Source organism: Camelus dromedarius, chromosome 25, assembly GCF_036321535.1.
Source record: "Camelus dromedarius isolate mCamDro1 chromosome 25, mCamDro1.pat, whole genome shotgun sequence".
NCBI lineage: Eukaryota > Metazoa > Chordata > Mammalia > Artiodactyla > Camelidae > Camelus > Camelus dromedarius.
In genome coordinates this window covers 13,324,094-13,349,465 of record NC_087460.1, presented here as the reverse complement: position 1 = coordinate 13,349,465, position 25,372 = coordinate 13,324,094, and the positions used below count along the sequence as shown (strand labels likewise).

Sequence of the window (25,372 nt, the reverse complement as noted above, 5' to 3'; positions counted from 1 at the left end):
GAGGAAATCTAAAGGGATGTAAAGCTTAGAAACATGTCCCAGCCAATTCTACCTGTAACTTAGAATGGTCTGCAAATTTTATAAGGGGAACTGCTACTCTTGGATCACTTTGGAGGTGATGAAATAAGCACTGGTCACTGTGTGAGTCTAGGAGTTTGTTCAAAAGGACAAAGGTTAAAGGTCACATCAAGATCCACCTGGGAGGGTCCCATCACCCTCGGGGTGCTTACCTAAGCCCCAGATGGGAGGGTTTTACTTGTGATTGCTCTGGGCTGTCTGGGTAGATCAATACTGATTGGAGTCATTGTCCTCACTGGACCTTCCCAGAAAGACTATCAAAGGAGCTGAGAAGTCTCCCTTTAACTGGGACTTCTCTGGGGAGCACGTGAGCTTTCTTTTCTGCTGGTTGATTCCTATGAGAAGCTACCAAAGCCGGTGGTCTGCCAGCTCTGAACCTCAGTGTCTCTAAAGGCGCACGGCTCCTGGGGATTGCAGTTTTAATTGAAAGAGGGATTCAAAACCGTCAGAGAACCGAAGGAAGAATGCTCCGAGGTCGATCCCTGTCTGTCACGTCCCTGGGGGGACTGCCTCGGTGGGAAGCTCAACTTCCTGTGGAGGATTTACTGCTCTTTGAAGTCGCTTGGGAAGTGACCAATAAAGGTTTGTACTGGCCCTGAAGTGGCTATTTGCTAGATCTCCTAAGAATGCAGACAGCATGTAGATTAGGATTTCACAGAACGTTCTCTAGTGAGAATGAATGGCCACAGAGAGAGGAAACTGTTTAAACTGGAATATAAATTTAGATTACGCTTAACTTTGTCTGTTTCAACAGGCAATGAAAGCTTAGACTTGGGCATGTGTTGAAGGGCAAGAAAACTGAAAATACTAGTCATTGCCAGGGAATGGGCATTTGAATTAAAGTTTGAAATCCATGTTATAACAAGACAGTAATATAGAGTTAATATTTACTTTTTTGGTTTAATGATTTTTCTCAGCGAAAAAGCACAATTTTGTACATTATCTTAGGTAATCAGGTTTTTTTGGTTGTTTTTTTTTTTTTTTAATGGAGGCACTGGGAATTGAACCCAGGACCTCGTGCATGCTAAGCACACGCTCTACCACTGAGCTATACCCTCTGCATTGTACTTTATCTTAGGGAGAATTGTACCTGATCAGGCCCAGTTAGAAACTCTTTCTCCATACACCGCTAGTAATTATTTGAATTATTCAATGGCATTTCTGATAATTCAGGATGAATGTGGAATTAAAGTTTTAACTTAGAAGCAACTCAGAAGGCATGGTATTGAACTCCTATTAAGAATAATGCATGTAGTTTTCCTTCAATACTATATATACATAATAATTACAAAAAAAAAAAAAAAGGAAATCAAATTGACAAAATAATTTCCTAAAAAGGTATAATCTCATTTGTTCTAACTTGGAAAAGGCAAGGCAAAGGACTGTGACCTAAATGATTTTTATAATAAAAGTGTCTGTAAAATGATTAAAAACCAATTCTTTGTGGATTAATATTGTCTAGTTTAAAAGTGTTGAGACTATTGACACTAATATTGAGGGAATATTAGTAAGAAAAAGTCATGATTTTGAAGGTTGAGTGCTTCCAGGTCATGAAGAATCAGGCCTGAATGATTGATGGGGAAAACATAGTGATAACCTGTGGAATTTAAAGGATCTGAAATGATAATATGTGGTATGATCTATTACATGGTTGTTTTTCATTTTGTTTTTTTTTTTTTTGCATGTTTACTGCAGTAATTTAAAGGATCTGAAATAAACATGAATGTGATATGTTACTTTTTCCTTTGGGCTAATCAGAGCCAGCAAAAACCCTCAAAATTAGAGAAATTCTGTTTAGCATCTGTTCTGATTTTTACCTTATGCTCAGTGTTCAAAGTTCTCATGTGTATGCATTCATAAAATTCCTAATATCATCCAATCAAAATTAAATATCAATTCTTCCTGTTAGAAATGCACAGAATGAATGTAAAAGAACAAAGCACAGAATTCCTCTTTGCAATTTAGTGAGGAGGAAGCAAAAAGGACAGAAACCTTAATATGGAAAAGTGAAGTATTTTACAAATAGCTGTTCCTATTGTTCTTTTTCCAGTCACAAGGTTTTAAAATGTGCTCCAGATTCCTGGGAACAGGGCCATCTCTACTACACAGAAATCCCAGACAGAGTAGGCAGGGACTCAAGGATACAGATTATTGATGGAAAAACCTGAGGGACTCTTTTGCACCAGGAATCAGTTCAGAAAACCTCTGTGTGGGTTCCAGCACCTGAGCAGAGTCCTTCTCCTCCTTCTTTTCTCTTCATTAAGCAAAGTTAATGGGGCATTGTCTTCCAGTGCTGGACACACACTGGTGAAATTTAACTGTTAAGCCCTGGAATTTACAACCTGATGACATGCATGCTGACCTCAGAGCCTAGAACCATGCCTGGTGCATCAAAAATGTTCAACGTTGTTTTTGTTTGGTTGGCTTTTTGTCAGTTTTGTTCTGTTTTATTTTTTGCTTTTTTTTTTTTTTTTTGGCATGAAAGCATGAATACATTTATTTTTCAACCTCCTGCTGCCTTTGCTACATACTTTCTTTCATTTCCCATGCAAGAGGAAGGGGATTTTCTTATCAAAAGGGGACCCACAAAAGTGACTTCCCCAAGTTGATATCATCTCCAACATAGCTTTAATATTTATTTACAGTCTGATTTTAAAGAAATTTTTATATAAATGGACCATTATTGTGTTCATCCCTGACAATACATTGACACTATAGTTTCTTTTAAAAATTTACCTTGAACTTTTGCTTCCCTGTTGTTCAAAGCAGTGGTAGGAGACATCTTAGAGATCATGAATTCAACTCCATCACTTCGTAGATGAGATGAAGTAAATGATCAAGCAGATGAACATGTTAGGACTAGCATTTAGGTCTCCTCTGAGTACACTTCTCTCTTTCATTACTATGCAAGAATTAAAAATTAAAACGTGCAGTGTCTAAGTTAATGTCCTGTAGGTGAAAGAACACAGCACTTGCAGTCAGAAAGTTCAGGGATTTCTGAGACTCAGAAAAAAAAAACCTTTAAATTGTCTGAACATCAGTTTCTTCATGATGAAATGAATGTAATACACTCCAGCCATCTCATAATGTTTTGTGGCAAACAAGAGAATGTATTCATACCTAAGAAAGCAAAAGTTTTCTTAGAGAGGGGGAAAAAGTTCCTCACTGCCAGAATTTTTCCAACAAACAATGGAAACGTGTAAAATATAACCAGTGAGAGAGTCGTGGTTAAATTACTGGATGTTAATTCTTAGAATTTGAAATCACCTTTTCCACTTGTTCACATTAACCTTGAAATTTATTGCTCTTATTCATTCACCCATTTACTATTCAATAAAGATTCATCAAGTGTCTATTGGGTATCAGACCCTGGGAAACAAAGGGCATAGAATTTAACAGTACAGCATTGATTCCCAATCTTCCAGAATTTATGAACTTGCAGAAGGATAGACGACCATGCAATTATAGTCAAATGTAGTGAGTTTAAGAATAAGAGAACAAGGCGCTCTGGGACCACACAGGCAGACCCTGTTTTATTAGGCTTCACAGATATGACTTTTTTTTTTTTTAACAAATTGAAGGTTTGTGGCAACTCTGGGTCAAGCAAGTCTATCAGCGCCATTTTTCCTAACAGCATTTATGCATTTCATGTCTCTGTGTCACATTTTAATGATGCTCACAACATTTCAAACTTTTTCCTTATTATTGTATTGTTTTGGTGATCTGTGACCAGCAATCTTTGATGTTACTATTGCAAAAAGACTACAATTTGCTGAAGGCTTGGATGTTGGGTAGCATTTTTTTTTTAGCAATAATGGATTTTTAAATTATGGTCTGTACTTTTTTTTTTATATACAAAATGCTATTGCATGCTTGGTAGACTGCAGAATAGTGTAAACATAACTTTTATATGCACTGGGAAACCAAAGAATTTGCGAGATTTGCTTTATTGCAGTATTTGCTTTATGGGGGTGGTCTGGAACTGAACCTCTAATGTCTCTGAGGTCTGCCTGTCCACTGGTGGGGGCAGGGGGAGGTTTCTATCTAGTTGGAGGCTTGGAAAAAACCTTTAGCAAAGAGACATTTGAGGTGATGCCTGAAGGATGAATAGCTGTTGGATAGAGACGACGGAGGAGACGGCATCCTTCTTTGGGAGGGAACTGTACATGCCAAGATGCAGAGGTGAGAAAGTATATTCTGCTCAAAGATCTGAGGGATGCTCAGAGACAGAAAAGGAGGGGCGCAAGAGAGAAGATGGGAGAGACCAGCAAGGGCTGGACTGTGAAGTTTATGATGAGTTACTAGCCTTAAGGAGTTACATTTTTCCATCCATGAATGATGGGAAGCCATTGACATTCTAGATAGTGGAAAGCGCTAGGTATTCAGAAGTGGTTCCTAAAAATTTTTTAATTGAATGAAATATTCTTTAACTTCTATAGTGTTTTACACTTGTCAAGTTTCACACATATGATTTCAAATCATCCCATAATAACCCTTTTTCTCTCTAGTCCTGTATTGTCTCCCCCCTGTCCCCTCTCCCCACTGGAAAAAAGTATCTGGGCTCATTGAAATCATTCCTTTGATGTGCCCCTTAACTATCTACGGCCAATATCCTGTTTTTGTCCACCCTGAATCCCCTTGGGGTGCACAATTGGGGGGTTGCAGTGGCTGCAACATCCTTTGTTTACTGACATGGGGGTGACACTCTTTGTCTACACCACCGTATCGCCGGACATAATACTGTCACCAGCTCCCTCCTCAAACTCGACACCACAGTTCTGGGTCACATGGTACAAAAGACACATGGAAAAATAGAACACTACAGTCAAAGTGATGTGGTAGGGACCAATTATGACTGTAAGTCTGCCACTGGATTCTAGGGCAGAAGTTCAAAAGCTGGGGACCTTGATTAAAAGTGAACTTCAAGCGGGGTGAGGGTATAACTCAGTGGCAGAGTGTATGCCTAGCATGCATGAGGTCCTGCGTTCAATCCCCATCACCTTCATTAAAAAATAATAAATAAATAAACCTAAATACACCCCCCCAAAAAACGTAAAAATATTGAACTTTGAGGAGTTTGTAAACCTTCTAAATTTGTATCTGAAAATTGTGCATTCATATCTGTATGTATTGTTTCAGAGAAAAAGACTGAATGATTTCATCAGATTTCCAAAGGCCTCTATGACTGATGTGAGAACCACTGCTCTAAAGCTCCCTAAATCTCTAGGTTCCTTTTTATTAACCCAGAAATGCAAGATTTTTTTTTTAAAAGCTATTTTCCCTAAGTATTGTTTTCCAAATGGCCTTTCTCTAGAGCAAAATAGAAAGGATTCCACCCTCCCTAAGACCTAAGCTCTTGTCTCTTCGTGATACTGCTCATTTTCCCCCTCTGCCTCGCGCCCACCACCACTTTCAAACATTCATCGGTATTTTGCTCTGTAGAGTTACAGCCGGCCCTCCATACCCACGGTTCTGCATCTGTGGATTCAACCAACTTTGGATCAAAAATAGTCAAAGAAAAAAATTCCAGGAAGTTCCAAAAAGCAAAACTTGAATTCGCCATGCACCAGCAACTATGTACACAGCATTTACAATGCATTAGATAAGGTTTTCTTTTTTTTTTTTTTGGTTTGGTTTTTGTTTATAGGGGGAGGTAATTAGATTTATGTGTTAGATATTATAAGTAACCTAGAGATGATTTAAAGTGTCTAGGCGGCTGTGAGCAGGTTGTATGCAAACACTACTCATTTTATATAAGGGACTTGAGCATCCTTGGATTTCGGTATCCACAGTGGTCACTGGGGTGTAGTGTCCAGAAACCAATCTACTGTGGATACTGGGGGACAACTATACTTACAATCTTGCTATCGAAAGCTTGTGGGCTCTGGAGTCAAACTGTCTGGATTGGAACCCCAACTCCATCATGACCTGTGTAATGCTGGATCCTTCTCAGAGCCTCCCTACGTCTCAGCTTCCCCCTCCTAAAAATAAAGGTAATAATAGCACCTACCTTAACGGTGTTGTGAAAACTAAAAGAAATACCGATTGTAAATCACTTAGAACAGTGCCTAGCATTTAATAAACACTCCATAGGTGTTAGCTTATTATTATTATTATTATTTCTTCATAAAATTGGTTCATAAAGTAGGGAAGTCGGAGTGTCCACTTTTATGCTGGCTTTCACTTTGAGTGACGCCATGATTCTCTCCTTAAATGCAAAAGCAGAAAGGGGTGGAGGGGGGAGGGGAGGACACGGATCAGGGTTCCTGCAACCATGGGCGACGTTGTAATTAGAGCTTGGGGTATCTTTGCCTGGTGTGGATGTGCAGTGGCCGTGTCAAAGGCATCCCACGCCCCGCCACACGAAACACAATCTCTGAAAGAACGATGCTTGGTGCAAACATAGCTTGAAGACGAGCACTGGTCTCTCCACTTCCTCTTCATCAAGATTGCCATGACTAAGCCCTTCTGGTCTAAAGCATTCGGAGCTGCCACTGTGGATGTAATCAGGGCGGGGCGTGCCTGTGTTTCATCTCCCACTGCCCCGGCCTGCGGCTGCTTTGATTTGAAGCACAGACCCAGCAGGTGGCTGGGCACATGAACGTTTGGTGACCATTGTAACCAGTGGCATTTACTCTCTAACAGACCTTCTGCCTCAGAGAATGATGTCTAACATGGAATGACTCTCCCTGCTTCAGCAGCTCTGTGCTGGGACAAGGGGTCAGATTAGTAGCGATGCATATTGAAATCCTAGACGTCTAAATTCTCTGACTTTTAACCATTTAAAAATAGTGAAGATTCTCCCCATATATATGTTTATATTTATATATTATAATATATAACTCCTTTTTTGGGCAGGTGTCCACATTCCATACTGCGTTGGAATCCTACTTTTAACAATACTGGCAGTGTTCTTGGAGGCAAACTTGGGTTTCGGCTTCCTCATTGACTTATGAGCTATGATAGCTCATCCTTTCTTTCTTATGAAAACCCTGATACTTTGCCCTCACACTAAAGCTAGCTCCCATGTTGTTTCAGGAAAAGCAGAGATCAATAAAATACAAAGTACGTGTTTGAAAGTAAAGAGGAAGTCCAAATTCAATGACCCACACTGTGGTAAAACAATAATTCATGAAAAACTAGGCATTGGTGAACCTTGGTTTTATACTCCAAATTTGAAAATGGGAATGACCACATTTCTATGCCATCACCCTCACCTATAATTAGCACACCGAGAGAGGAGTTTGGGGCAAAAGATGGTAAATAGACAGAGTGAAAATCGAGGGAAAGTAGTTGGCATATACAAATTAGGAGGACAGAGGGAGCCTGAAATGGACCTTGAGCACATGAAATTGCAGTAGGAGGACCTGAACAGGAAAGCTAATTGAGCCTTAGGCAGGTTAACTGAGTTAACTAGTTCAATTTAAGTTGATTACAATTTTTCATCATTATAATTCTTTTTTTAAAATTTTTATTTATTTACATTGTCTTTTGGGGGGATAATTAGGTTTATTTTTATTTATTTATTTATTTTTAATGGAGGTACTGGGAGCTGAACCCAGGACCGCATGCATGCTAAGCACATGCACACACTCTACCACTGAGCTATATACCCTCCCCCATTATAATTCTTTAATAAATATCGTTATACATGTATCTTCTTATTTTTCCTCCAGAACAATTTTCTAGATGTAGACATGCTGAGTATAACAGTATGCGTATTTTTCAGAAGTATACCTATTTTGGGGCTTTGTGCTTTTTTAATAGTGATGGCAGCAATGCCAGAGAGGTAAAATGGAATACCATACAAAGACTCATATTTATGTCATTGGGGTTGACATGAGGGTTGGGCCAAGCATCACTTCAAAATCTGTCCGCTTCTTCCCCTTGTGAAAAGGTACTTGCTTGGTACCTAGAAAATAAGTGGCATTTTATTCTAGGAGACCTGATCATAATTTGAGCAGTGGCCCTTACTTGGTTATATGTCATTCCCTTGGACCACTGTAGAAGGGATGAAAGGTGATTATGGCCACTGACAGCATGCATCATGACAATAGCTGTTTGTCCCCACTTTGACACTTCTATGCGGATAGAGCTTTAAGCCAAGTGCCACTTTATTTCAATTGTCTCTTTGGATTTCCTTGAAATGTTTGTACTTCTCTGCTGCTACCAACCCTCTGCTCTCCAACAAGCACCCAGGAGGGCTTTGAAATGTGCACGAAATTGAACTGAATAGAAACTCTTTGATAGTATCCCTTAAAAACTTTCTTTTAGAAAATTAAATTAAACCCTTATGCTTGATCAATCTCAAATGCTAACTTAAAAATGAGGGCTAACACAATATTGTACACAACTGTACTTCAATAAAAAATAATGACAATGTTGGCTTACATAATAACATAGACAAAAAAATGGCCTCATTTCTATCCCTTCATCACTTAAAATGAATTACTAACCTGAATGATTATGGGACCTTTTCTTTTTAACAGTTGGTGGCATCTATACTGTGATTCAGACAAAGGCCAAAACAACTGCAGATGAATGGGGAGACAATTATTTTCTGATTGGTCCGTATTTTGAGCATAATATGAAGACTCAGGTGGAACAGTGCGAACCTGTGAATGATGCCATTGGGAGAGCCGTGAGCACGATGAATAAACACGGCTGCCAGGTAAAGGGTACTGTCTGCCTCTCCAATCAGCAAGTCTTAGCAAACTGTTGTGGGAAAACACAGTTTACATGAACTCATCTACTTAGGGAAAAGGAGTTGGTTTATGAGAAAGATGATGAATCTGATTTTAAATGAATCCTGGTGACCTCAGGCTAGAAAACAGATTCTCCCCTATAGACTGCAGATGCAACTGACAAGTTGATTTTAACCCATAAGACCCATTTCAGACTCTTGAGCCCTACTCCATGACTGTGTGTTCTTTATGTGCAGGTGCACTTTGGGAGATGGCTGATAGAAGGGAGTCCTTACGTGGTGCTCTTTGACATAGGCTACTCGGCTTGGAACCTGGACAAGTGGAAGGGTGACCTCTGGGAAGCCTGCAGCGTCGGCATCCCTTATCACGACCAGGAAGCCAACGATATGCTGATATTTGGATCATTAACTGCCTGGTTCTTAAAAGAGGTACAGTTTACTGGATAGTCGTACAACGGAGGAGAAGCACACTTGTTCTCTGTGCCCAGCGATGATCCCGCAACCTTTAGATTAAGCGAATTTTGAGATGATGCCATGAATTGTCCTAAAACATTTCAAAGGAATCTGAGGACATATTCAGCCTTCCTCTAACTAAATACCAGCCTTTGGAACAGGGTAATAATGATGCATATTAATATTTACTTCATGTCAGGTTTAAACAGAGCGATGTGGATAGAACACCCAGTTATATTGCCTGCTACATTGACAATAGTCAGTGTATATGCAAGAAAAAAATAATATACATCATGCACTATGTACATGAATTCTAGAACCATGGGAGGAGAAAATAGCTTGAAATATTTGGTTTTGTTCATGCATGAGCGCTTGTGCAACTACAGTGGCTTTTAGATCTTTTCGTCATTTGCTAAAGGCTGAAGTGATCTCAGCGGTTGCTAAGGAGTCCATCGCAGTGAAATATCCCATAGATGTAAAAAACACGAGCGCACTGGAAATCAGTCCTTGTTAAATGGGCCAAGCCCGCACTAAGTCCTGAGAGTACAGCAGTAGGATTTCTTCCCATTCCTTGCATTTCCACGATGATTATGCATGACTCACAAATCAGATAACGAAGGAAGAGCATCCCTAGCGATGTGGGGGTGTGGTCCAAGGACACATCACAGAACCACGTGTTGGGGGTGTGTCCTCATGACCAGTTTGACTTCTCTCTGATGAAGTCGGTCCAACAGCCTTGAAGGGCTGCCTTGAAGGGGGCAGTGGAGGGGCGGCCCTCTTGCTTTGTCTTGGCGACAGAATAGGAGAACACTGAGGGTGCTGACAGGATCTGGCCCAGTGACAGACGTGCAGTCTTGTTTATCATCAGCTGCTGAAACCAACTCTTCCTCTGCGCACTGCCTTCCTGAGCCACTGCCCCCAGGGCTGCACGCATGCGTGCACGTATCTGCAGTCATCCTTTTTTAAAATAAATTAAAGAGGAGAGAAACACAAAAGTGAGAGCCCCAGTTTTCTCTAAAACAAGGCAGTTCCAGAAACAGATTTTCTTTACTTCAAAGGGGAAAGACACTGAAAGGAATCCAAGGCTGCCGGGCAAGCCCTGTTTCTGCTGTCACCTCTTTGCACCCCTCGATCTGCCCAATGGGTAATAGCTGTGAGGAACTTTTTGAACAGCAGGTACTTTAAAGTACAAAGATCTTAGCCCAAGTCAGTTGTTCTCAAAGACGATTTCGCCTGCAGACTTGTATGAAATGCACCCCCAGCCCAGAACTACTTGATTAGATTATCTGGGGTGGGACTCAGACATTAGTGCTGACCAAGCCTTTCAGATGACGCTGATGTACACTAAGTACGAGAAGTAAGTTAATTCTCCAGACTTCCCAATTTTCTGAGCAGTCTTCTTGAACACAGGTGTTTTCATTATTGGTGCCACACCCATGTTCGGGAAACAGCCATAAGGGGAGTGGGATGTAAATAGCAATTTTTTGTAGGGGTGAAACAAAGTAACTTTTTTATTGAAGTATAATTGATTTACAATATTGTGTTAGTTTCAGGCGTACTGCAAAGTGATTCAGTTATATATATATTTATATATATATATATTTAGGTTATTTTCCATTATAGGTTATTACGAGATATTGAACATAGTTCCCTGTGCTATACAGTAAATCCTTGTTGTTTATCTATTTTATATATAGTAGTTTTTCCCCCCTAATCCCAAACTCCTAATTTACCCCTCCCCACCCTTTTCCCCTTTGGTAACTATAAATCTGGTTTCTATGTAAGCGAGTCTCTGTTTTGTAAATAAGTTCATTTGTATTGTACTTAGATTCCACATATAAGTGATAGCATATGATATTTGTCTTTGTCTGATTTACTTCACTCAGTATGATAATATCTGGGTCCATTCACGTTACTGCAAATGGCATTTTTCATTCTTTTTTATGGCTGAGTAATATTCCATTGTATGTATGTATATAGATATATATACCTCATCTTCTTTTCCCATTCATTTGTTGATGGACATTTAGGTTGCTTCTGTCTTGGCCATTGCAAATAGTGCTGCTGTGAACATTAGGGTGCATTTATCTTTTTGAATTAGAGTTTTTGTCTTTTCCAGATATATGCCCAGGAGTGGGATTGCTGGATCATAACAGTAGCTATATTTTTAGTGAAACAAAGTAACTCTAACGTTAAGAAACTGGTTCTCTGCCTAGTGTTAGAATCAGACCCAGAATTAGACCTGGGTAGGTCCTCAATGTGTTACTAAATTTCTACTTGATTCTAAGCAAATTATTAATCTTTCTCCCCAGTGCCATAGTCTTAAAATAATAATATATCAATTAAAATGTTTTTGACTTCAAGGAACGGAAAATCCAAATAAGACTGTCTTAAAAACATGAAGTCATTTATTTTTTGTTTTAAAAGAAGATTGTAAGTGGGTGGTCCCAATTGATTCAGCTGCTCAGTGAGTCTTCAAAAATATAATTGCTATTATTCATTCATCCATGCAATGACTATTTATTGGGTGCCCACTGTGCATTTATTCTATGAGGCCCCTCTGCAGATTAAAAACAAACAAACTGATCCATTACTGAAAAGGAGGATAATGCCATCAAAATATATGGGCTTTATGAACATGCTGCTAATCCGACAAAGCCCCTAAACTTGTTAAATCTGAATGCTTTATATTTAGAGCCTTTAAAATTGTGCTAAAATTTACAGGCACGATAACTTGCCTATGGGCGGGCCATGAGCGAGGTCAATCTTCATCAGCAACGTTTGATGATGAACCTTCTTCCCTGGCGTAGGTGACAGATCACGCAGATGGGAAACACGTCATTGTCCAGTTCCATGAATGGCAGGCCGGAACCGGACTGATCCTTTCTCGAGCTCGGAAGCTTCCAATCGCCACAGTCTTCACCACGCACGCCACACTGCTTGGGAGGTATCTCTGTGCAGCCAACACTGATTTCTACAACCGTCTTGATAAGGTAATTGGTCCCTCCAGCTCCCGTCCACCCCGCACCACCTTTCTTCCCAACCTTTAAAGCTGCAGGATGAGAAGTATTGCTCTTCAGCTTCCACTGCCAGCCGCATGGCGGGAACGCCCTTCCCTTTCAGCTAATCAGTATTCGTACAAAGCCTCCCCTGCGGGGACAGATTGCTCATAGAGTTTAACTTTGCTCAGAGTGCAGTGGCGGGTAGCGCTGAGAGGCCGGATGTCCGTCCGCCTTGGAGCCAGAGACCCAGGATCCAAAAGGGCGTGGTGGGAGTCAGACCCTGCGGGCGTGAGGCGGGGCTACCATCCACTCTGAAGCTCGGGAAATGCTGTGAGGGCCCCCGGATCTGCCCACAGCTCTGGGTGGGGGGGGCAGGTGCACGATGGGAATTCTAGGCATCAACTTGTACTATGAACCTAACTTCCTCCATCCCGCAAGTGAACAGACAGGTCAGATTTCTCCTGTAACCCTGCAAAGCACAGTGGAGTTTCGGTGGAAGTCCAGTAAGACAAGTTATCAAAACCAGGGTTGTGGGTCCTTGGTGACCAAACAGTTGGGTTTGCTTACCTTGGAAGACTGCACTATTCTATGACCTAAAGTCACTCAGTTTTGGCTTCTTTCTTCTATTTTCCATCAATTAAATCAGATTAATAAAAGTATGTCTTTTATATCATCATGTCAATAATATTGACAAAGCATTTGAGTACCGTAAAGTCAGGAGTTTTGCTGATTTGTCGTCTCCGTTGCCAAATAAATCAGTTTAGCATCTGAGGGCTCTCTTTCACTCTCAGGAAAATAAGAAAGTTGGAAAGTTGATTTCTAAAGACTCCCCCAATTTAAAAATTGTTCTAGGAGTCTATGAAACAGAATGCGTGCTTTTGTAAATGTGTGTATGTTTGTAATACACAGGTAACATTACTCAAATAGGGAGGGGGGAAGTTAATCCTCTATCTCAAAGACACTTGGAGTGCTGGAAAGTTCTTGCGGACAAACTTTCACGTTTGCATAGCGGTCCTAATGAGAGCTTGCCCATAAAAAGGTCAGCCTAACCTAAAGGTCAAATTGTAAACATAGGATGTGTATTTAAAATAAAGACACCAAAGACTTCAGAGAGTTAGGAGATCAGCCAAATTTCCTAATGGTAGACTAACAAGGGCAAACCAGTGATCTGTATTAAGCTCAGCCACCGTGATTCTTGGAGAAGGGCAGACTTGGATTTTTGTGAAAGAGAAAATATTACAGAGGCATATCAAATATTTCACTTCAGAACACTTAGAGCCTTGGACAGTAACAATTAATAAAACAGCTAATAATACACTTCAGATTTTATTAGTTGTCAAGGAACAAATGCATTATCATGTAGTATGTAGTTATATATTACAGCTTTATCCTTTCAATCAAAGGTCAGAATTTACATCACACGACCTTCAAATGATTCCATATCCCCACAGCTCAAAGCCCCTCACTGGTTGAAATATGCATGTTTCGTCAGACCCCAGCCCATCTTTCTAGTAAAACATCCCGCTCAGCGGAGGGACTAGTAGATAACAAGTGGTTACAAGCTAGATTTGGAGTTAAACTCATAGCCATTTTTCATAGGAAATGCCCCTGTAATCATTTTCTACAGCAGATGTCCCAATGCTCACAGTAGGTTTAGAATTTGGGTAAAGCACAAAAAACACCAAATCATATGCATGAAAAAAATTTTAAAGTTCAACATAAGAGGTGATGCTGACAATATGAACACCTATATGAGACACTTTTCCTTATCCTTAGCCAGGATCAATCAGACCCTCTCAGATCCTATACCTTACTCAGACACTTACTCATTTCTGCCTAATTTCTACTTGCTTTCTCACTAATTTGTAAGCTCTTTGAAAGCAACCGAAATATGTAAATTACTAAACAAATGTAGGTTGAATGAGAGATTCAGTTGAATGAATGAGAGCAGCCATATAGAGCTTTTAAGAAAACATCTGCTGATCTAAGGATGTCATATGGAGACTTGACTCAAATTAATTTAAGAGAGATGGTTGCAAATATTACAGTCAAGAAGGGATGCCCTAGGAATGACCCCGTTGTAACCGTTAGAATCATCTAATGAGTCTTTTTTGGCGTGTTCCTCTGCATGGTGCAGTCACCATTGGGACTGACTTGTTGATAGGGCTGGAATCTAATTTATATAAAAGCAAATAGGACCCCAAGTGTGGAGTCAGACTGATTTGGGATCAATTTAGGGCTCTTCTAAAATATTTAATAGATATGTGACCTTGGGCTAGTTTTTTAACCTCTAAAACTTTCAATTTCCCCCTGCATAAAATGAAGACAAAATACGTGTCTCAGTGGCTTATGAGGATTTAAATACAGTATCTTGCCTAGAAGAGTGTCTGATACACAGTGTCAAACTTCTAATAATCTTTACTCCAAAAAGCACCTGCTAATATAATGGCAGCAACTTTACAGAGTTTTTTCTCTTAGACATTGTAGTTTCATATGCAGCTGTATGAGACATAACATTCAATAACTAAGCAAAATGGCCAAAGCCCACAAAGGTTGCCAATTATGTAAGTAATTGTTGGAGATCTGGCTTTTGGTTAAAGTTAGGATGCCCAGAATAATGGGTGATTGCACAATCTAACACACCATCTAATTAAAGTAACTGTACACTCCTTGAAATTACACAGTGGTGGAAGTTACATAAGCATGGGAAAGCATTTGTCTTTTCTCTTTGTCAGGTCTTTTTCAGTGAATGGACGATGATAATAATAATTATCCTTACTTTCTGTGTCAAATTTAATGTCAGCTTTTTTCATTGCATATGGAAAAAATATGATAAAGACCTTGGGGAAAGGAATTAGCTCAATATTTATAAAATAAGTAAAAGTATAATTAAAGTACAAAAAGATGAAGAATGCTCTATGATTATAGCAAAGTGGAAATAACATTTACTTAGGGCGTTAAATGGCTGTTTAAGCAGAAACGAAGTAAACAACATTTTCTTAAAGCATAAGTAGCTATGTATTTTAGTAGTTGGTTTAGTAAAACATTATCATTACTCTTTTTGTGGCCATAAAATGTCACATAGCCTTGAGAAAAACAATATAAAAAATATCTGATTTTGTTTTGTGTGGTTAGATCAGTGTAAGCAAATGTATATGTGTGGGGTTTTTTTTTTTTGGTTTATTTTATTTTATTTTTTATTGAAGTAGAGTTGATTTACAATGTTGTGTTAGTTCCTGGTGTACAGCACAGTGATTCAGTTATGCATATATATATTCTTTTTTATATTCTTTTTCATTATAGGTTATTATAAGATACTGAATGCAGTTCCCTGTGCTGTCCAGTAGGGCTTTGTTGTTTATCTATTTTATGTATGGTAGTGTGTATCCGCTAATCCTAAACTGTTCTGTTTTGTTTTAACAGTTTAACATAGACAAAGAGGCTGGGGAGAGGCAGATTTACCACCGGTACTGCATGGAGCGGGCTTCTGTCCACTGTGCTCATGTGTTCACCACAGTTTCCGAAATAACAGCGATCGAGGCAGAGCACATGCTGAAGAGAAAGCCTGGTAATTATCATCCCTGAGTTGGTCACCGATCTTTCAGCTCAAATGATGTTAGAATATGAAAATTGTGTTTTAAACGAAAATGCACAAAATAATAATAGGAGGAAAATTTGCATTCACTATGACCACCCAAATCTTTACACATATTTAAATGCTCACTTTCAGTAGCTTTTTTGAACACTAAGCTATATCTGGAACATAGTAGCATACAATATGTGTTTGTTGAATAAACAGACGATGCTTAAAATCCCTTAGTTCTAAACTGTCATTATGACAACCCAGTAAGCAAGCTGAGTTGGCTTTTCTATTTTAAGAAAACGGAAGTCCAGAAAATATCAGAAATCTGTGTGAGGCTACCCCAGTACTACATCTTATAACATATTCTCATTTGTCCTGTTTAGTAGAAACCTGTTAAGTTTACTTCTCCCAAGATTTTCTTGCAAGTTTTTCTGGGAACTATATCCAGACCCATCCAGAGGCTGCAGTGCCAAGAGGCACGTTCATAAAACGTGACCCTGTCACCTGACCACAGCTGATTGGTCCAGAGGCAGACACCTGACATAAGCTGGACCAATCAGAATGCTCTCATAAGGAGTCTTAAACACATGAGTCTTTGAATGCAGTCTTGTATAACAGAAATGTCAAGCTTTGAAGCTGCTGGCAGCTTCCATTTTTCTATTATGTAGCACGGGATACAAAGGAAGTTAAACTACAATGAAGTACAATAAGAAGCAGAAACCGATCGAGAGAGAGGATGCTAGACTCTCCACAGTGATTTAGACCATGGTTTAAACTAATTCCTAAGGCCCAGCTAAATCTTTGCCATAAGATACTGAAGCATACTAACTACTATATATAAAATAGATAAACAACAAGGTCCTACTGTACAGCACAGGGAACTATATTCAATACCTTATAATAGCTTATGATGAAAAAAGAATAGGGAAAGGAATACATATATATAAATATAACTGAATATATATATAACTGAATCACTATGCTGTACACCAGAAATTAACACGTTATAAATGACTATACCTCAATTCAAAGAATTAATTAATCAATTAATTAATTATTACAGAAAGAGAAATACATTGTAAGAGGGAATTGTCTGCTATCCTGATCACACTGTACAGTTCATGCAGGAATTATTCACATAAGGACTTTGACCGGAAATCTTAGCAACCTAAAACTGACCCACCTGTGGCAAGATCTATAAACGAGTAGAGCCAATTACTTAGTAAAAAAATTTTTTAAAAAACATCAGTTCTTTCCATCCCCCTCAAAGAAAGGACCAAGAAGCCTGGGGTGATTCTGTGGAACCACGGCAAGGGAATGGCCTAGGAACTGTGACATATCCTTCAAAATGATGGCATACTTGTCATTCTAGCTCAAACCTCCATTGCAAAAATCTCCACTGCCATGTGCTAAATTTTTCTATCACCTTTATTTTCACTGCTACTAAATGCAATAACCCAAGTGTTCAACTCAGTAGGTGGCTCCCGTCAAGAACTCTGAGTAGTGCCTTATCTTTCTTGTCACAGACAAACGTTCTGGAAAACCAAAAATGTCTTCTGGCCCAAGCAACAAAATCTTCTAGACAGAAAGAATCGGTTATGTATTAGAAATAAAGGGCTACCGCTCCAATTTTCCATATGGACACTTCCCACACGCTCGGTCAGAAGAAGATGACAAGAGGTGGTTTAGCGCACAGCACAGTTAAGGACGCAGTAGGTGAAGGCAGACCCCGTGGCTTCTACTCCCACGGACACGTGTGTGTCTGGAACAGGTTCCATAGCAATTCTGTGCCTCAGTCTCTGCCTCTGCAAATGCGGATAAGCACCCTGCTCCCCTGGTTGTTGCAAAGATGAATGAATTACTTTGCAAGGCATTTAGAGCAGTGCCTGGTGCACAGTAAGCAATCAGTAAATGAAAAACTCTTATATGATTATTTTTGCTATTCATTAGATGGTTTCGTAGTACCCGTCACTCAATGTTATTTCTGTCAGGTTCTCTTGATCTCCTACTTCAGCAATTTCTTGTAAAGTTTTATGAATTTTCAACTCTATGATAGTCAGGATCTAGAAATGTTAAGAGACACCAAACTTTACAGATTTTAAAAACCATGTCTTTTTAAACAATGCTACCCTCTCTCAGAAGAGATTTTTTGTGATTTTATTCTGCTTTTCCAGATGTAATTACTCCAAATGGCTTGAATGTTAAGAAATTTTCAGCAGTACATGAATTTCAAAATCTACATGCCATGTACAAGGCCAGGATCCAAGATTTTGTTCGAGGTCATTTTTATGGGTATGTTTTTCTTTATTAAAAAAAAATTGGCATGTGATTTTAAGGATCTGGGATACAGAGGAAAAACAGGGTGGTTAGAGTAAATGTTTATCTTTCCCAGCTGCCTTCGTACTTGAAATTCCTGTGTACATCTTGTTGCTATTACTTCAGTTTGTTTGAAACTGGTTTGTTTTGTTTTAGTCACCTGGACTTTGATCTTGAAAAAACGTTGTTCCTCTTCATTGCTGGGAGGTATGAATTTTCAAACAAAGGAGCTGACATCTTCCTAGAATCCTTATCCAGGCTCAATTTCCTGCTGAGGGTAAGACCACTCTAGAATGCCATGCAGTGCTTTTATAGGAGAACCTTCTTCTGCGGGAAGTAAAGAATTTTCTGGCTTCTTAACTCGTTTTCAAAAGAGTATATGATTTTGAAGACTTAAAATGGCAGCCTTGTTCTCCAAATGGCTTCGGTCTTTCCATTTACATATTAAGACTGCCTCATTGTTCACTTTTATATTTGTCTAAGTTGTTAGGTAGTTTTTAAAGAGCCACAATCTTATCACATTATATGTGTAATGTTTTAAGACCACCATATAAGATCCCTTTTCCCACCCTCCTCCCAAGAGTTTGGAAACAATTAAAAGATAAATATTTAAAAAAAAAAAAAAAACACCAAATGGAGAACAAAATCTCACCTTTTTAAAAACCAATAAAGACTACAATGGACCATGTCGCTTGGGTATATGGCACCAATAGGCTTCCTAAGACTGGACGTTGGTATTAAACTTCTTGGTGTTAGACATCTAATTGCAGGCAGCTCTGGCCACTGCCATCCTCCCACAACTGGAGCAAAGCTTTCAGAAGAACATGTGCAATACAGCTGATAGCCAACAGCTGCTCTCTGGAGAACAGGGCAGACGCACACAAACTCTCTACCTCCCCCAACTCACTAGCAGTGTCCCTTCCTTGAGATTGAAAGTCTTGCACTGTGAAACTAGGAGAGGTCCCACCACACAGAAACGCAAAGGAGGGAAAGGAGTTTTCCACTCCCAACAATGTGGACTCAATTTTTGTTCAGGAGGGTAAGACTTAAAATAGGTTCCCAACTAACCCAGCAATAAAACCTGTGCCAATAGAAGTAGCATGTCATAGCTCTGGATGAAAATTATTGGCTTACATTCCAATCACACCACATCTAAATATAGAATAAGTAACAGGAAAATGCAGAAGACCAGGGTAGAAGTCCAGTTTTATTGAGATCTTGAGACAGTCTAAACTTTGCTAAGCCCTGTCCTGCTCTCCAGTTAAATTTTTACTTCTTGAACGTAGTTTATCCTTGCCCTAGAGCAGACATTGTACCAAGTATGCTAAAAGATTTCCTAAAACCACATTAATAAAAACCCAAGCCTACAAAAGAGGACTGAAGACCAGAAAGATGATTCAAGAATAAGCTGGAATAATATATTTCAGAGTATTTCCTGGTCTGTATCTACTCAACAAGCTTACAGATGAATTCACTGCTAGATCAAACACGTATGATGTTTAGGGACATTATTAATCAATTTATGCATACATTTATTAAATAGTCACTTTATTTTTAAGTGTGAAAAAGAAAACCCAGTTTCTCTTATTCTAGACCTCAAAAATTATTACAATCCTTGGAGAAATTGAAAGAAAGCATTCTCTTTCCATATAGCATAGTTATTCTTTAATAGCACATTGGCTACTCGTGGGGAGAATTTCCTACTCTGAGGCTCCTATCGATGTTTTGAACAGAATATCAGGCCCTAGAGGGCAGAGACCACGGACTAGATGATTAAGTGCCCCGCACTCGGGGGATAGTCATTTTCCGAAGGCAAGAGCATTCATCTGTTCACAGTTTTAAGTAAGTTTATGATTTCATTCCCACAGCTGTTTGGCCTGTCATTTCCTTCTGAGAAATTCCAGGTCAATGGTATTTGTTAAAAGAGGAAAAGAAAACAGATTGCAGAGTCAAAGAAAAGACAACAACAAACAGTTTGAATCCCTGCTTTGCCAATAACCTGTCATAGGAGCTCAGACAAGACACTGAACCTCTTGCAACTCCCTTTTGAGATGAATGAGGAGACTGACGGTAGCGTGCGTGGTTATTGCCAGGCTCGGGTTAAGTTATGCATTTAGATCACCCAGCAGAGTGGCTGCCACACCAGAAGTTCATGCTTGTTCCTTTACTTCAGGGCTAAAGAAACCAAAATGCAACGTCACGAGAATCAAGACACTTAATAGAAAACTAAATAATCTATGTGTGCCCATCCTCATGAATTCACTGTTAAAAAAAAAAAAACAGAATAAAGCCAAATGAAAGGTTCATTAACTTTCCAATCTGAAATTTGAAAGAGCTAGTTTTATCCATGGAATCATAACTTACATTTTAACTTGTTTTAACCACAGAAAAGCACAGTGATATCAAATAGCAATTGTTCTCCATTTTAGGTAGTCGATACCATGAAAATATCTTATGCGTGGATTTTCTAATTGCTTATTGGAAAATCTTGATTTAAAGCCATATTTAAATTAAAATTTCTGAAAAAGCCTCAGGACAGGGGCTGTAATTTCTTTGTGGATCATAACTTAAATGTTCTTTTTAATTTAAAGATACTTTAATGCCCTGTTTTTCACAGTGTAAGGTTCATCTGTCACATGGCTTATCTTATCTTTGATAGTTCACTCTGTTGTGTTTTCTAATCCCCCATCAGATGCATAAAAGTGACGTCACCGTGGTGGTGTTTTTCATCATGCCTGCCAAGACAAATAATTTCAATGTGGAAACCCTGAAAGGCCAGGCAGTGCGAAAACAGCTCTGGTAACCTCGCGTCTTGTAAATGTTCTCAAGCAATAGGTGGAAAGGGATTTTTTTCAAGTGCATGATTTCCGATCTGGTTCCTTGAACTGTTTTCCTTTTCCTTTAAGATTATGATAGCACAAATGTTACTCGGTTCTCTTTTCATTGGGCTGGTATATTAGATTATGTCATGCCTGTGAAACGGTGTGAGTATAAGAACTTTGAAGTGAGCTACCCCAGTAGGATAAGGCCTCTGTAGAAATCTTTAAAGATGGGTTGAATTAAAAAAAATTTTTTTCAATTGCAGAGATTTAAAAACATATGTCAAAGTAAAGAGATTCATGTAATGACCCCCCTGCACGCCAACAGCCCAGACTCAACAATCGTCAGTGGATTCCCGATGTTACATCTGTACCTCCATCCACTCCCTCTCCCTTCCCCCACCCTCCCCAGATTATCATCAAGCAAAAAAAATGGTATGCTCTCTGCCCTGGTCAGGGTATTCTGCTGCCTCAGCTCTGGCGGTTTTAACTCAGGCTAAATTGGCAAATAGGAAAATAATAGAAGAGGCTATACAGAAGAGACCTGTAATTTCAAAGAATGCACTGATGGAACAACAGCACTGTCGTGGCAAATGACTAAAATTGTGACATTACTTAAGTTGTAAATCTTTCTATTCACACAGGGACACTGCGCATTCTGTGAAGGAAAAGTTTGGAAAGAAACTGTACGATGCATTGTTAAGGTGGGTGCTTGGACCACTCAACACTGCAAACATGTAGGGCTTCACTATTTACACTTAATAATTTAGACACCATGTTTATTTTGTTCCAAATATAAGGGAATGACTACCCTTTGAAGATGCATTACATCATATGAGCAGGTTTTGTTTTATTCTTCATTGGATAAATATGTGAGACAAGCTACACAAATGAGAACATATTTATAAAGGCAGATGGGTTCTAATTCAGTGGAAATTTCCTTAAAGGAGATTCTGAAGCTGAGGGAGATTTCATAAGGTTTTAAGTCAAAATATATATTGACTTAATATATAGTAAGTATATACTTATATTAATTATATTAACATGTATTTTAAATTAATATGTTAACAAACATATATTTGCTTAATAAATAATGTACATTATTTAAATAAAAATAAATAAATGAAATATACAAATGTATAAATAAAATGAAATCTAAATAATAAAGCCAAATTAAAATGTATTACAAAATAATAATAAGTATACAAAATATATGGATTTTGTTTCAATATGAAAAAAAGGTGTGCTGTCTCCTGGTGCATGGCAGCAGGTGTGCACCATTTCTTTCTACCAGTAAAAATATCAACTCACAGATGGACAGGTTACAGAGACTTGAGAACACTGTATTCAGGAGTTGGCAAAATATCATGAGAGAATTCTCCTGCTCACCAACATTAATGCTTTAAAAATTAATTTCATTCTTTTTCTGCTATCAAAGGTGTTCTTTTATCAGACTTTTGCACACTGTAGGAATGTGTCTGTGAGCTTCATTAGGAAACTATGTTTGCTCTGCATTTATTTTTAAAGTGCTTGGAACAGAGTCTGATGCACAGGAGGCACTCCATTGGTGCTAGCACTTTTTATTTTTATTATTAAAATTGTTTTCCCCACAGAGGAGAAATTCCTGACATGAACACCATTTTGGATCGAGATGATCTAACAATTATGAAAAGAGCCATCTTTTCAACTCAGGTAATAAAGAAAAAAGTGCCCAACGCACTTCCCATGTTTATTCAAGTCTATTTCCATCAATATCTTTAAAAATTGATTGGAACAGTTCATTTGGGGAATTTTGAAACTTGAGAACTAGGAAAGTCACTCTTAAGTATTTACCTAAGTGATATCTTTGCATGTTCTCTTTCATGAGTGGTTTTCAGGGCTCTTTAAAACATCTCATGGAACTTGTCTTTGTATCTACTTTAAAAATACATTCGGAACCAATACGTCCAGTTGAAAAACTATGTATATTGCAATGATAACAAAAACCTCCTAAAGTTTTTAAAAAGCATACAATTCGGAGTCACTATAGAGAAAAGGTGAATGTTTCTCAGTCAAGTGGAATTATGATAAGAGAAAAATGTGTGTTAGTTACGTACAGAAAGCTTGTCAATAGCAGTGAGGCACTGGAGGACAGCCCCCTAGTGGGAACCGGGAGAGTGGCTCGTCGCCAGTCAAGATTTCAGGACTTTTATGCCAAACAAGTTCCAGAAGCCATCGAGAATTCTAGGCCTTTCCTATAGTGGCTGCAGGTGAAAAACAAAAATATTGTGTGTTCACGATCTGCGAAGGAAGTTCTTCAACCATTATGCTCCTCTGGAACACTCATACAATTTGTCATCATCATTAGGGTCGTCTCTGACTGGAAGGCATAAATGTTGGATGACGTGTGTCCGATGACCTATCGTTGAAATTAGTCACACTTATTGATTCTCTCCACGACTGACATTTTCTTCTCTCCGTTCCTTCAGCGGCAGTCCTTGCCCCCAGTGACCACTCACAACATGATTGATGACTCCACCGATCCCATCCTCAGCACCATTAGACGGATCGGGCTTTTCAACGGCCGCACAGACAGAGTCAAGGTAGAACTAATTGGTCCGTGGGGGCACGTCAGAATCATGTAGAATATATTTTTGAGGATTTATTAGAAGTACCCTTACTTGTTTTAACATCTATCAGAATTTTTTTAATAATATTTCTAGAGAAAATTAATTCTGCTTCCTGCCTTGGGTAACTAAAGAATAATAACTATTTTGGTATCATTCTTAAAAACTGAAGCATATTTAGGACTTTGAGTGGTAATTTAGCATTCATTTTCATTGCACAATACAGTCAGTGAGCATAAGGGAAATTGCCTAATTTTTAATGAAACACATATATTCTAAGAGTTGCTTTAATTAATGACTCTCTGAGATTAACTTGAATTGTCTTTGTTTCTTCCTGATAAAGTTCAACTTAAGGTTATGGTATGAGAAGCTTCCAGTTTCAGAGAATGTGGCTAATGATGTTTTTTTCTGTAATTTTCTATAGACCAATTCATTCCTTTGACTCTTGAGTTTCTATGATGATGAGGCACAGTTTTAGGTGTATAAATAAGACCTGCTTTCTGCCACTGCGACTCTGTGATGTTTACTGAGGATCTGTTATGTCCTAGGCGTGGTGGTAGGCATGAGGGTCAATGGCGAACGTGTGCACAGATAATTGCTTATCCCTACTCAATTCCACTCATCAGCATTCAAGATCAAGTTGCGTTCAAGATCACACGCTTTAACCAATCTTTTCAAGGGCAAGTTCCCACTGTCCCTTCCTCCTTTCACCTTTAGCAGATGACCTGAGAATCCTATGAGTTATAAACTCCTTTGAAGTCCCATCATACTGGCCTCAAATATAAATTCTGACCTATGCTTACTTCTTTTCCTTCAGATTCTAAGGGTTTTTCTGGGATCTTATTCCCTCCCACATTCTTAGGAAATTACCCTCTTTTATTTTCTAGGATTACTAGCCCTTCCCTTGCTGTCTACAGATATTTCTTAAATTTTTCCACATTAAAAAATAAACAACTTTGCCTTAACCTTGTCTCCTCTTGATGTTTTTAAATGTTTCTTTTCTACTCTTCTCTGCAAAATTTCTGGGGGAAAAATTAGTCTATCCTGAAATTTATTTCTCACCCTGCACTCACTCATTGATGTAGGTGTGAATGGATGTCATGGAGACAAATTAAGGACCTACTGCAACAGTACAGGGATGCAGTAAGAGACACACAGTACAGGGATGCGGTAAGAAGCACTGAGGATCCCTTACAAAGGCCTTGTCGGCAAAGCTAGAGAGGATGGAACAATGGAAGAGTTGGTTGCCTGCAGAAAAGACCATACTTAGTGACCAGTGGGCACTGACAGTGAGAAAGAGGGAGAAGGTTAGGCTTCAGTATGTAACCAATATTTTCTAAAATTTAAGGAAAGACTTTAAAAGAAGTTGGTTTGAGGGGTCTTGTTATGAACTGAGTTCAGATTTTGATAGACTGAGTTTGAGTTACATGTGAGATATTCAAGTTAAGATGCTTAAGAGGTACTTAGAAAACATAAGCCTGGGGTTCATCCGGACAGTTGTGAAGGGAGCTGTCGGCATGTGGGCAGGAGTGGAGACCAGGTAATGACGACCCTGCCAGGCTGGGAGACCAGGCTGAATGAATGAAGAAGACTGTTGACCCAAGGAAACTTCAAGAGTTCAGAGGAGATTGAAAGAAAGACAGAGGAAAAGATCTCAGAAATCAAGGCAGGAGAAAATGTCGTGATAGTAGGAAGAATTCATAATACAGCATTAAATGATGCAAGCTGTTTATAAAATGTTTTGTGTTGTGTTAACCCTTTCACTGCAAAAATATTCTACACACACATATGTGTGTATGTTGCCCCAAGAC

The 25,372-nt window shown here is 38.9% G+C and overlaps 1 protein-coding gene across 1 annotated transcript in view; it reads left to right on the top strand.

Moving 5' to 3' along the window:
* Positions 1-266: 266 nt before the first annotated feature.
* Positions 267-25,372, top strand: part of GYS2 (glycogen synthase 2) — a 39,590-nt gene continuing 14,484 nt past the window's right edge. The window contains exons 1-11 of the mRNA XM_010988829.3: positions 267-660; positions 8,568-8,749; positions 9,020-9,211; positions 12,046-12,228; positions 15,661-15,805; positions 17,995-18,112; positions 18,293-18,413; positions 20,829-20,935; positions 21,600-21,659; positions 22,569-22,647; positions 23,424-23,537. Of these exons, the coding sequence (XP_010987131.2) occupies positions 543-660; positions 8,568-8,749; positions 9,020-9,211; positions 12,046-12,228; positions 15,661-15,805; positions 17,995-18,112; positions 18,293-18,413; positions 20,829-20,935; positions 21,600-21,659; positions 22,569-22,647; positions 23,424-23,537 (1,419 nt within the window). The 5' untranslated portion in view covers positions 267-542. The remainder of the gene's footprint in view (positions 661-8,567; positions 8,750-9,019; positions 9,212-12,045; positions 12,229-15,660; positions 15,806-17,994; positions 18,113-18,292; positions 18,414-20,828; positions 20,936-21,599; positions 21,660-22,568; positions 22,648-23,423; positions 23,538-25,372) is intronic.